Source organism: Ahaetulla prasina, chromosome 13, assembly GCF_028640845.1.
Source record: "Ahaetulla prasina isolate Xishuangbanna chromosome 13, ASM2864084v1, whole genome shotgun sequence".
Taxonomy (NCBI): Eukaryota; Metazoa; Chordata; class Lepidosauria; order Squamata; family Colubridae; genus Ahaetulla; species Ahaetulla prasina.
The window spans coordinates 21,661,364-21,673,756 of NC_080551.1; the positions used below are offsets into that span (position 1 = coordinate 21,661,364).

Below are 12,393 nucleotides of genomic sequence, written 5' to 3' on the forward strand. Positions count from 1 at the left end.
AAGTGACAGGTGTCAGCCCCACATCGCTAGGGCTGCCATTCCAGTGGGGATGGAGGCAAACAGGTCGAACCGCTCCACATTCAAACCTGTCGTGTCCCACTCCTCCGCTGACGGCCGGGTCAGGGAAATCCGAATCAGGCTTGCCTCTGCAGCTCTGCCCAAAGTCCTAGCAAAGTCCTCAGAGCAGGCAGGAGACCAGTAAGTGACTTCAGCAAGATAAGTTCGACTTTGCCTGACTCAGAGACTGCCAGAAAGCAGATCCTTTATATAGGCCATGGGGTGTGGCTCCATGACTCAGCACTCATTAAGGCCTGCCCCTCCCTTCCTTCTGTTGCCTCCGCCTATCCAGTCTTCTGATGCGAGGGTCACTCCAATCAGCTGTTGGAAGTAAACTTTCCTCAGGCTCACATGCTGTGGAGGAGGGGGAGGGGTCTAGCTGCTCCGTTTGCCTGGGCATGGAGCCAGGGCTGGGGCCGGGGGTTGCTCCCTCCTCTGCAGCCTGCTTGGGCATGGAGTCAGGGCTGGGACCGGGAGGTGCCCCCTCCTCTGCAGCTTGTCTGGGCATGGAGCCAGGACTGGGGCCGGGAGGCATACATTCCTCCGTGTTCGGGAGCAGATAAGCAGACCCCGGCTGCGGTGAGAGCGGACAAGACACAACAAAACCGCTCGGGAATCCTTGCCTTGTCTCCACCTGCTGACAGCTGGTGTCTCTTTCCTCTGATCAATTGATCCTGGGGCCATCTTCTGCATTGCCGCTGATGCTACCGCCCCTCAGCTGAGAGGCGGACAGGATGAGGCATGCGCAGAAACCAAGGCGGCCAAGCTAGCCAGAGTTAATCGGGGCTTGCTGAGATTATCCGCAGATCAACGGGCCCTGCAGCCAGGACTGATTTGAGGCTTGCTAGCCCAGAAGGGGTACAGCTGGAGCCCTCCGTCGGAGGCAGGGGTTGGGGCAGTAGTGAAATGTAAAATTTGTTACTACCGGTTCTGTGGGCGTGTGGCTTGGTGGGCGTGGTGGGTAATGTGACTGGGTGGGCGTGGCCAACTTTTTTTTTTTTTTACTTTTAAAAGCATTTTTTTCTACAACCTTTTCGGCCGAAGAGGCTGTTAAAAAAATGCTTTTAAAAGGCTCCTCTGACGATCCCAGCTGAGTTGCCAGATCGTCAGAGGCTTTTCTTTTTTTTTACTTTTAAAAGCGGATTTTTTTTTCCTTTAAAAGAAAGAAAAGCCTCTGACGATCGGGCAACTCAGCTGGGATCGTCAGAGGAGCCTTTTAAAAGCATTTTTTTCTACAACCTCTTTGGCTGAAGAGGTTTTAAAAGCCCCTAATGATCCCAGTTGAGCCACGCGGTCATCAGAGGCGCTTTAAAAAAAAAAAACTTTTAAAAGCATTTTTTCGGTTCTCTGGACTACTCAAAATTTCGGCTACCGGTTCTCCAGAACTGGTCAGAACCGGTTGAAACCTACCTTTGCATGAAACTTTATTTGCTGGTTCCCAAGGGAAGGCGAGCAGTGTGCGGAAGATTCTTGTAATATAGGTGGAAAGCAATAAAGTTGCTGACCGGTTATGTACGTATAGCTCTGTTTGCATGAGCCTGACATCCCCAATGTTTACGTCTGCATAAAAGAGGGGGCAAAAATCTTTCCCCCTCCCCCATAACAAAGAAGATGCCGTTTACCCAGCAGCCCGTCCAGTGAGGGTAAAAGCCCGCTGTTAAACATTGGCAGACACAAAGTTGCCCTTGTCAACATCCGAAACCTCTCTTTGACCAAGAACCACGTAGGGAATCCATTAAGCTGAATGCCTCCTTGCTCAGCTTCTCCTCCTCCTCCTCCTTCTCCTCTGAGCAAAGGGTGATAGATCAGCATTTATTTGAATTTATTAGCATAATTATTTAAAGGTTAATGAAGTGTTTTATAGGGTAATTCAACCTGCTGTTTCCTGGGAAGTCTTGGGAAACGGCAGCAATTGAAGCATTTAGCTGCGTCATTAGGGGCTTTGGGTTCTGAGTAAACTCTTGGCAGCCAACAGCTCTTTGCGGCGCATGTGGTGTGTGAGTGTGGTGTGACATCGAACCCACATGGTGGAGTTTTCCTTGGGTCATTCCCAGTGGTGAAATCCAATTTTTTTTTACTACCGGTTCTGTGGGCGTGGCTTGGTGGACATGGCAGGGGAAGGATATTGCAAAATCCCCATTCCCTCCCCACTCCTGGGGGAAGGATATTGCAAAATCCCCATTCCCTCCCTACTCCTGGGGGAAGGATATTGCAAAATCTCCACTCCCTCCCCACTCCAGGGGAAGGATATTGCAAAATCCTCATTCACACCCCACTCCTGGGGGAAGGATATTGCAAAATTCCCATTCCCTCCCTACTCCTGGGGGAAAGATATTGCAAAATCCCTATTCCCTCCCCACTCCAGGGGAAGGATGCTGCAAAATCCTCATTCCCTCCCCACTCTGTGGCCAGCCAGAGGTGGTATTTGCCGGTTCTTCAAACTGCTCAAAATTTCCGCTACCGGTTTGCCAGAACCTGTCAGAACCTGCTGGATTTCACCTCTGGTCATCCCGGTCCAAGGCGTTGATAATCACAGTGTGTGTGTCCCCCACCCTGTTTTTCTTTCTCTGCTTCCAGGACAACACCTTCTGTTCCCAGCAGTCGCTCTGTGGGTCATAGTGGGGTTGTCGATTTGCCTTGCCATCCTTCTGATCGTCCTGGCATACGTCTGCCAGAAAAAAATCCGTCAAAGTTGCAAAGAGGAGAAAGCGAAAGCCGGTAAGAGTTACCTGCGCGTAGTCTTCGCTCTGTCTTGACCCGCGGGTTGTGCACCTGTTCAACTCCCCCCAATCCCCCCCCCTTCCCCAGATATTTCTAGGGCTATGTACTGCTTGGAGTTTGAAGGCAAGATGGTGCTTCATAGGGCTGGGAAGCTAGCACCTGTCTGCAGTTGAGTCTTTTTGGTGTGCGCGTTTGTGGCTGTCTTTTACAATTGCCTCATGGTCCTGGGGAAGAATGCTTTTAATTCAGAGCAGTGGTCCTCAATTTTGGCAACTTGAAGATGGGTGGACTTCCAACTCTCAGAATTCCCCAGCCTGGGGAATTCTGGGAGTTGAAGTCCACCCATCTTAGAGTTACCAAGATTGAAAAACATTGGTGGAAGGGATTGCAGAGAGGTGCTACTGCCCAGCCCTAACATCTCCCCGTTATTCTAAATATTAAACCATATTGAAGATGGAACAAACCATTTCCATCAAGTGAAGCGGTGGCACAGTGGTTAGAATGCAGTACTGCAGGGTGTTTCTGCTGACTGCAATTTGCCAGTTCGAATCTCACCAACTTCAAGGTTGACTCAGCCTTCCATCCTTCCAAGATCGGTAAAATGAGGAGCCAGATTGTTGGGGGCAAGAGGCTGACTCTGTAAACCGCTTAGAGAGGGCTGGAAAGCAGCGGTTTATAAGTCTAAGTGCTATTCCTTCCTTCCTTCCTTCCTTCCTTCCTTCCTTCCTTCCTTCCTTCCTTCCTTCCTTCCTTCCTTCCTTCCTTCCTTCCTTCCTTCCTTCCCTTCCAGTGGTTAGAATGCAGCATTGCAGGCTAATGCCTACTGCCAGGAGTTCGATCCTGACCAGCTCAAGGTTGACTCAGCCTTCCCTCCTTCCGAGGTCGGTAAAATGAGGAGCCAGATTGTTGGGGGCAAGAGTTTGAGAGAGCTGTAAAAAGCACTATGAAGTCTATAAGTCTAAGTGCTAGTGCTATTTCCAGAGGCTGTGGGGCAGTGATGGTTTGCTTGAGTTGGCCATCAGCCGGTTTCGATTATCCACCTTTGATCCAACCCAGAGTCCTGGCTTGTGATCTTTTTTTTTTTTAAATTTGCATTTATATCCCACCCTTCTCCGAAGACTCAGGGCGGCTTACACTATGTCAAGCAATAGTCTTCATCCATTTATATATTATATACAAAGTCAACTTTTATTGCCCCCAAAAATCTGGGTCCTCATTTTACCTACTTTATAAAGGATGGAAGGCTGAGTCAACCTTGGGCCTGGTGGGGCTTGAACCTGCAGTAATTGCAAGCAGCTGTGTTTATAACAGACTGTCTTACCAGCCTGAGCCACCAGTGATCTTTGTGATCTTTGACAAGATGGATTTGGTAAGCCTTCCAGCAAATTTGACACGGATGGCACCTCTAGGCTGGTTCATTTATTTTTTTAACCTGATTTTTTTTTTCCTCCTTCAGGACTAGAGGAGTTAAATGACGGAGAAGGTTCCAAAACAGGTCAGACAAACAGTTTGATCTTCTATCAGGTCTTGGTTGATATTTCCAGACAGACCTCTGCTTTTGGTTGTTATTAGAGTATAAAATAGGCTTCGACTTACAGCCATTCATTTAGTGACCGTGAGAAGTTACAACCTTCTAACAAGCAAAGCCAATAAGGGGAAGCCGGATTTGTTTACCGACGGTGTGATTCATTTAAAAGCTGCCGTGATTTGCTTAATGAACCCAGCCAAAAAAAAAAAAAAGAGAGGATAGTAATATTGTCCATTCAAAGTGTGATTGTGAAACCGCAGTAGAGGGCTAGTGACTGTCAAAACTTGGATCCAGGTCGTAAGTCCTCTTTGGAGGTGGGTCGTCATTTCGAAGGGTCACTAAGCAATCGGTCATAAGTCAAGGACTGTAATTTCCTGTTGTTTATAGTCATGAACAACATCTACATACTGGGCATTACTGTGACAATCCAGAAGCCCAAAAGGGAACAAAAAGTCCCAAACACCTCCCCACCAGCAGTCAACACCCAGATGAGCTTAGTTGAATGCCCCAATTAACATCAGACCAACAATCTGGCTTCAAGATTTTGGTTACCACCTTTAAAGCGCTCCATGGCTTAGGACCCGGGTACTTACGAGACCGCCTGCTGTTACCCTATGCCTCCCACCGACCCGTACGCTCCCACAGAGAGGGTCTTCTCAGGGTGCTGTTCGCCAAACAGTGTCGGCGGGCGGCCCCCAGGAGCAGGGCCTTCTCTGTTGGAGCTCCGACGCTCTGGAATGAACTTCCCCCTGGCCTGCGTCAAGTGCCTGATCTTCGGACCTTTCGCCGTGAACTAAAAACATATTTATTTATTCAAGCGGGACTGGCATAATAGTTTTTATTATTTTAAATTGGGTTTTATTGTCTTGGGTTTTATATTTTTAAATTTTAATGTCGGCCTTTTTTTGCAATTTGCTTCGTTTTAAATTCTGGTTTTAATTGTATATATATTGAGTTTTATCCTGGCTGTACACCGCCCTGAGTCCTTCGGGAGAAGGGCGGTATAAAAATGTAATAAAATAAATAAATAAATAAATAATCAAGAAATAAACAATACCCCAACGAAGGAACTGCCAAAGAAGGCAGTAAACAGCCCAGGATGATCTCAACCAACACTGATAGGGCAAGTCACTAGAATATAAAGTGAGAGCAAATGCCGCCGCTCCTTACTAGCATTGATGATGTTACCTGGTTTGGTAATGAAATGTCTGCGAGAAAGCAACTGACTTCAGAGTGTACCTAGGATCCTAAAGTCATGGTTGTCCCTCCCTTTTCTCCCCCTCCCCCTCCCTAAAACCCCCACTCCTTTCTAGTACTGATGTTTACCTAGTTTGGGTAATGAAACATCTGCAAGATAACAACCAAGTTCAGAGAGCACCTAGGACCCCTAAGCCATCATTGCCCTCCCCCCTCCCCTCCCCAGTCTCCCTCTCCCTCCTCCTCCTCCTCCTCCCTGCAAACTCTACTCCTTACTAAAACTGATGATGTTACCTAGTTTGGTAATGAAACATCTGCAAGAAAACAACCAAGTTCAGAGAGCACCTAGGACCCCCTAAGCCATCGTTGTCCTCCCCCTCCCCTCCCCAGTCTCCCTCTCCCTCCTCCTCCTCCTCCTCCCTGCAAACTCTACTCCTTACTAAAACTGATGATGTTACCTAGTTTGGTAATGAAACGCCTGAAAGAAAACAACCAAACTCTAGAGAAGAGCAGCGAGGGGACCCCCCACATTTCAACCCCGAGCTCCATATCTTCTCCTTTATCGAAATCAAAAGTGGTGAGAGTTTTGATTTCGATAAAAGGCGTGAGAATTCCTTGGCATTCTGCCCGGTATCCCGAAAGTAGAATATTGCAGGTTTTACAATGTGCCAGCAGAGGTCAGTGCAGGACTTCCTTTTGTACATGGTATAAAAGTTGAAAGTTGCTCTAACAGGAGAGTAAAGCCAAGTATTTCTTTGCTTTGAAAGATGTTCAGACTCCGTAAGAGTCACGCTACGGTTTTCACTCTGTTCGGCACTCTCCTCTGGGGATCAGTCCACTGACACCTTCTTCTTTTTGTCCCCCCCATCGCATGGACAGCCTTACAACCTCTGAAAAACATGGATGTCAAAGAAGGTAAGGGCAGTTGCACTTTGCAGCAAACACAGGTGCAGCGCAGGGGTGAAATGCTCCCGGTTCAGTCCGGTTCGCCTGAACCGGTAGTAAAAAATGTAAAAAAAAAAAAAACTTCCCACGATCAGATGAGCGATGCACGATCGTCGGAACTTTTTTTTACAAACTTTTTTTAGCATTTTTTTACTACCGGTTCTCTGGAACCGGTAGTAAAAATGCTTTTAAAAAATAATTTAAAAAAAGAAGGCTCTGACAATCACAGCTGTGCTGCGCGATCATCAGAGCCTTTTTTTTTAACCTTTTCAAAGCATTTTTTTACAACCTATTCACCCAAATAGGTTGTAAAAAAATGCTTTGAAAAGTAAAAAAAAAAAAAAAAGGCTCTGATGATCGCACACCACAGCTGATCATCCCCCCTCCCCCCTGTGTGTGTATGTGATTATCTAGGCATGCATGCGTAGCCAGCGAACCAATCGTAAACCGGTTCAGATTTCGCCACTGGTGTAGCATCGTAGCTTCAGGTCCTTTCAAACCGAGGGGGTGGGAGGCCAGAAATGAGTGGCGCATTTGTTCTCCCTACAGAGCGATCCGGATTAAATCTGCGGCTCTCACTTTCGTTCTCTCTTGCAACCAACGGCGATGACCAAACTTGGCAATTCTGTTACATGACTCCCTCCCCGCCCCCCCCTGCTTTGATTTTGACACAGAAGTAAGGACACGGTGCTTTGCCCTTGCTTGGATTAAGCTTCATCCTTAGCTCTTCATCTCAAAGCCAAATCCGAACGAACGAGAGAGTGAGCGTGTGCGTAGTAATCATTGAAAACTATTTCATGGGGACCTAGGGTTAAGTCCAGTGGTGGGATTCACTTGCCTTCCCTAACAGTTCCCAAATGTGAGCGCACGAGTCTCATCTGCGCATGTGCATGGCCTTCTGTGCATGCGCAGTGCTCGCGCATTACATCCAGGTGGGTGGGCAGAGCCTCCTGCAGTCGCTGCTACCGGTTCGCCCGATCCGGAGAAAACCGGCTGAATCTCACCACTGGCTTAGGTCCCCATGAATTCAGATAGAAAAATGGACACTGCAAATGGATTCACAGCTCATGGGTATGCTTGGGGGGGGTGCTGACTTTTTGAACCCACCCTAGCTATATTTCCCGGTAAAATACATGGGAAAATCCCATGGGGGGGGCAACCCACTTAGGGTTAGGGTTAGGACCTCATGAATTTGGACAGCAAAATGGACACCGCCAATGGATTCATAGCCCAACGATTTGCTGGGGGGGGGCGCTGACTTTTCTAGCCCACCCTTTGTACACAGGTGGACAGATGCATTTCTCCCTACTCTGTGACACAAACGTGATTGGTTTTCTTTTTACGATCGGTGGGCTTCAACCCCCAGAACTCCCCAGCCAGGTGGAAGCCGACTCATCTTGAAGTTGCTAAAGTTGAGACACACTGGGATGCAATGAGGAGGGGACTATGATAGCCTACCCTTTGAGGTGCCCCCGTCTTCCCCATCCCAATACTTTGGGCAATACTTGAAAAGATTAGCCCATCCCAATTTTGAGACGTTATTGTTCCTTTCTTTCCAGATATGGCCGAAGAAATTGATTGACGATAATGGAGGTCAAAGCAATAGCCACCTCTCAAGGCTGAAGTTGTCAAGCCAACCCCTTGAGATCTTCCAGCATAGACAATAGAAGAGGCGAGAGGGAATTGCCTTGAAGCCTACCCTCAAAAGCTACAGATGCCTTCTTACAGATTCTTGCCTTCTCCACAGACCTAGCCCTCCTACCAAGGATTGAGAAAGAGGCTGGAACTCAACTTACTCCTTGGCAGCTCTATCCTTGCCCCAAGCTTAAGGTAGTCAAGGTCCTTCTTCATCCAACATATCCAAGACTACTTAATTCTTCTCCCTGTTGACCTTACACGGCAAAACCTGATCTCTATCCACCCAGGGATCATAATTTGAAGATCCCACAATTGGGGTGGAGAACATAATCCAGCTCAACACTTCTATTTTGATTGTAGTTCTTGCCTTCTTCTACCTGCAATTCCCCCTCCCCCCAAGGGGATTCACCCACTGGATTTTAAGCCACTGCCTCTGGGAACAGTTTTCCTTTCTCGCTGCAGGGATTTTTGCCTTCTCTTATCGTTCATCCAAGAAGCAAAATTAGTCTGGGTTTTGGCCAAGAGACCAACTTAGTATCTTTGGCATCCTGACTTAAGTGTGTGTCAGATGGGTCAGGACCAATTCGTCACGGCCAACTCGCCGGGGGACAAGAGTTACATTAATATAAAAGAAATGGTGGAATAGAATAATTACCCTGTTTTCCCCAAAATAAGACATCCCCTGATAACAAGCACAATTGGGCTTTTGAGCACACGACAATAAGGCCAAGTGCTTATTTCAGGGTTTCAAAAAAAAATAAATAAGACAGGGTCTTATTTTCGGGGAAACACGATAAAGAACAGGTGCAAAAGGAGGGACAAAATGAAATGCAAATGACAAAAAGTAAAATATTTTTTTAAAAAATGTATTTTAAATAATTAAATTGAAATGTTCAGTTCTCCTGCGGTGAGTTATCCCACAGCAAGTTGGCCGTGGTGAATTGGTCGCAGCGAATTGACTGTGGAGAGTTGTCCCAATCTGGTGTCAGACTGCCCCAATGCAGTCTTTAGGAAAGTAAAACCCTCGATTCCATTTGGTTGACGTGAAAAGAACTTTTACATAAAAGAGGCTGGCTGCGATAAAGTCAGGCGGAAACTGAGATTCCCGCTCAAACCTACGGTTCGCCATCCCTCTCTTCAAGCTCAGTTCATTGTTGACCAATCCAACATTGCCGCAACGTTTTGAGAAACGCTGGGATGTTTTGAGATGCTGGAGTTTCACACCCAGGACAAACGGCTTTGAAGATGCCAAGCACAAATGGCCCGAACTGCTCTGCTCTTCTTCGCCTGTCATTCCCCCTTCCCCAGTTCCCCCCATTGTTGAATACAGGTGTACATTACGCAATTGCTTCCGTCTTCCTTTTTGCCTCTCTTCCCTCTCCCAGTGAGGCGCCAAGCTGAAGATGGAGGAGGATCTGACATTGTGCCTAAACATTTTTTTCTGTTGGGAACTTCCAAAAACTCTGGCCATCAGAGATGGCATAAGGGAAATGGATGCATGACCTGAGGGCATACATCTTCTTTTATAGTCATCAGTAAACACTGTTACAGTCAACATTAGGAATAGGGTTCTTTTTTTCAAAAAACCAATAACTTAGAAAAAAAATAACAAAATGACCTAGGCGTTCCCAAACCACAACGCAAACTCCTTGTGCCGACAAAAACCCCTTTTTATTAAGTTACTGTGAATTTCTCACATTCACATCCAACAAAGTCTTTCAAGAGAGCATTTACAGTCCCAGACCTTATCTGGCTTGGAGAGCTGCCAAGCCGATATCTTCAAAACTTGGCAAGGATATCTTCAAAACTTGGCAACTCGTGACTCTGAGAGTCACGAACCAATTAAGCAAACTAATTGTCTCCTGCAAACTCCCCTCCCCATTCGCTCCTCTTTTATTCCCTCTGGGAGGGGCCATTCATCATCCACCTGTGGCCTTACTGCCAAGTCGACCCTAGTTCCTCAGCTGTTCCCTTCGTCAGGCAATTGCACACTGGGAACAGGCTCCAGCTGTTTGTCTGCCTCACCGATGTCAGACTCCAAAGGCAACTGATAACTGTCAGACTGCCCTGGTCCCATCTCTGCCTCCGACACAGAGCCTTCCCCAGACTCCAGGAGTGGCCCATGTTCCTCCCCAACCCCCTCACTGTCCGAATCTGCTGCCAGGTGGTGGGCCACAACAAAAAAGTGCCTTTGAGCAGTGCTGGATATCGCCTTTCAGCAAGAAACACTTGTGATGCACAAAGAAACCTCACAGGGAACAAACTGTATTCTTTCTGCAAGCTCTCTTTAAAAAAAATAAAAATAAAAATAAAATATCAGCAACCAAGGGAGATGAAAAAAACATCTGACTCTGGTAAACTTTGCAGCTATGTTCATGTTTGCCTTGAAACCAATCAGATTCATAGGGCGGGGCTTACTTTTAAGTGTGCCTAAGATTAAATCTGAAATACTTGGTCAGAGGTCTCCCGTTTTCTTCCCAAGCTTCGAAAATGTCAGCCTTTGATTCTGAGCGCTGAGAATGCTGTAGAATCTGCTCTCCGTTTTCTTTCTTCTGTGGCTCTATTAAAGAGTATCTGGAGGAAGAGGAAGAGGGAATTCCAATCGTGTTCAACAGTTGTTTGACATGGCAGGGGGCAAATCTGGAACCGCCAGGAAAGCAGCTCAAGGAAAGGCAACATTAAATTTGAACAGAAGCTACGGGGAGGATGCATAGAAGGAGAGTGAAAATCTTACAGGGTCTCGACTTCCTTTCATATTAGAATTCCTAAAACCATCAACTAGAGCCGGGTGGAAAAGCTACAGTTTTCAGAATGAATGTTTTCAGTGTGCGGGAATTTCATCTCGAGTTCCTGAGGTTACCAAGCTGAACTATTGCTGGGAATCTTAATGGAGCCAAGAAACAGGGTCCTTAACACACACAAGATGGAGGCATGAATGAGAAATGGATTAAATTCCTTGATTAACAGAATAACTGAAGAGTTGGAAGGGTGCTTGGAGGTCCAACCCCCTGCTTAGGCAGGAAACCCTACACCACTTCAGACAAATGGTTATCCAAGCTCTTCTTAAAAACTTCCAGTGTTGGAGCATTCACAACTTCTGGAGGCAAGTTGTTCCACTGGTTAATTGTTCTAACATTGGTTAGATTGGCTGAGCTCTTCTCTCCTCTCCTCTCCTCTCCTCTCCTCTCCTCTCCTCTCCTCTCCTCTCCTCTCTATCTTCTCCCTTCCCTTTCCTTCCCTCCCCTCCCCTCCCCTCTCCTCTCCCAGAATTCCTCAGGCAGACATGCTGACTGGGGAATTCTGGGAGTCCACAAACTGTCAAAGTTGGAACCACCTCCTACAAACAGAACAAGAGTGTAGAGCATGTATCTAGCAGCCATGCTAAATTTTTTTTAAATCCAATTATTATTACTTAACAGAACTTTTTACTCTTGGGGAAAGAGAAGACTAGCGTACGAAGTTGCACACCGGGGCTATGTTTGCACTTCAATCCACATTTTTAAGAATCAGATGGAAAATACTGCATAGCCCTAAGCTACAGTGGTCTACCTTAGGCTACAGTTGAAAGTTTGTCTACCAAAATATTTCCTTCCAATTCTCTGAAATTGCCAAAAGATGTTCTAGGTTTGTTCCTTTTTAAATGAAGGGCCCAGTCCTTAAAATAAAATAAATAAAATATCCCCACCAGCTTTTATGCTTTCTCAGCCATTATTGGGAATGTCAAATTGTGGAACCATTAAAAAAACAAACAAACCTGAAATTATCTCACATCTTCAATACATGCTCATTGAATATTGTGAGATTGTTCCCTTTTGTGTCACAAGCGGTGTGATTGTCTAGAGCAGGGGTATCTAACTCAATTTCATTGAGGGCCGCATCAGGGTTGTGTTTGATGTCGTGGGGGGGGGGGGGCAAGGGGCATGGCCAGGGAGCTTGGCCAGCTCGACATCACTCGTGTCGGGGGTCCTATAGTGGCCGGAGCGCTCTGCCAGAGAAAACAGGCTCCCAAGTCTGTTTTCTGCTATGATGGCCTCTGGTAACCCTCTCCCAGCAAAAATGGAGCTCAGGAGGACCACGGTTGGCCCTCCCAAGCCCCGTTTTTGCTGGCTGTGTGGCACTGTGGGCCAGTCCTTCACTGTTTCCAGGGTGGCCCTGCTGGCCAGATCTAAGCACCCCACGTGACAGATCTGGCCCCCGGACCTTGAGTTTAACACCCGTGGTCTAGTATGGTAGCATAGGTAAAGACTCTCACTTCCCAGGTTGAGAGTTCAATTCTAGGCAGCGGCAGATGTTTATCTAGGCGTAAA

General features: G+C 47.0%; 1 protein-coding gene across 3 annotated transcripts in view; it reads left to right on the top strand.

The window, feature by feature from the left end:
- Positions 1–11,951, top strand: part of CD276 (CD276 molecule) — a 30,290-nt gene extending 18,339 nt beyond the window's left edge. For 2 of the 3 annotated variants that reach the window (XM_058155833.1, XM_058155831.1), the window contains exons 5-8: positions 2,635–2,775; positions 4,235–4,273; positions 6,383–6,418; positions 8,008–11,951. In XM_058155833.1, coding sequence (XP_058011816.1) covers positions 2,635–2,775; positions 4,235–4,273; positions 6,383–6,418; positions 8,008–8,030 — 239 coding nt within the window. In that variant the 3' untranslated portion in view covers positions 8,031–11,951. The remainder of the gene's footprint in view (positions 1–2,634; positions 2,776–4,234; positions 4,274–6,382; positions 6,419–8,007) is intronic. The other variant, XM_058155832.1, reaches the window with a different exon arrangement.
- Positions 11,952–12,393: the final 442 nt, after the last annotated feature.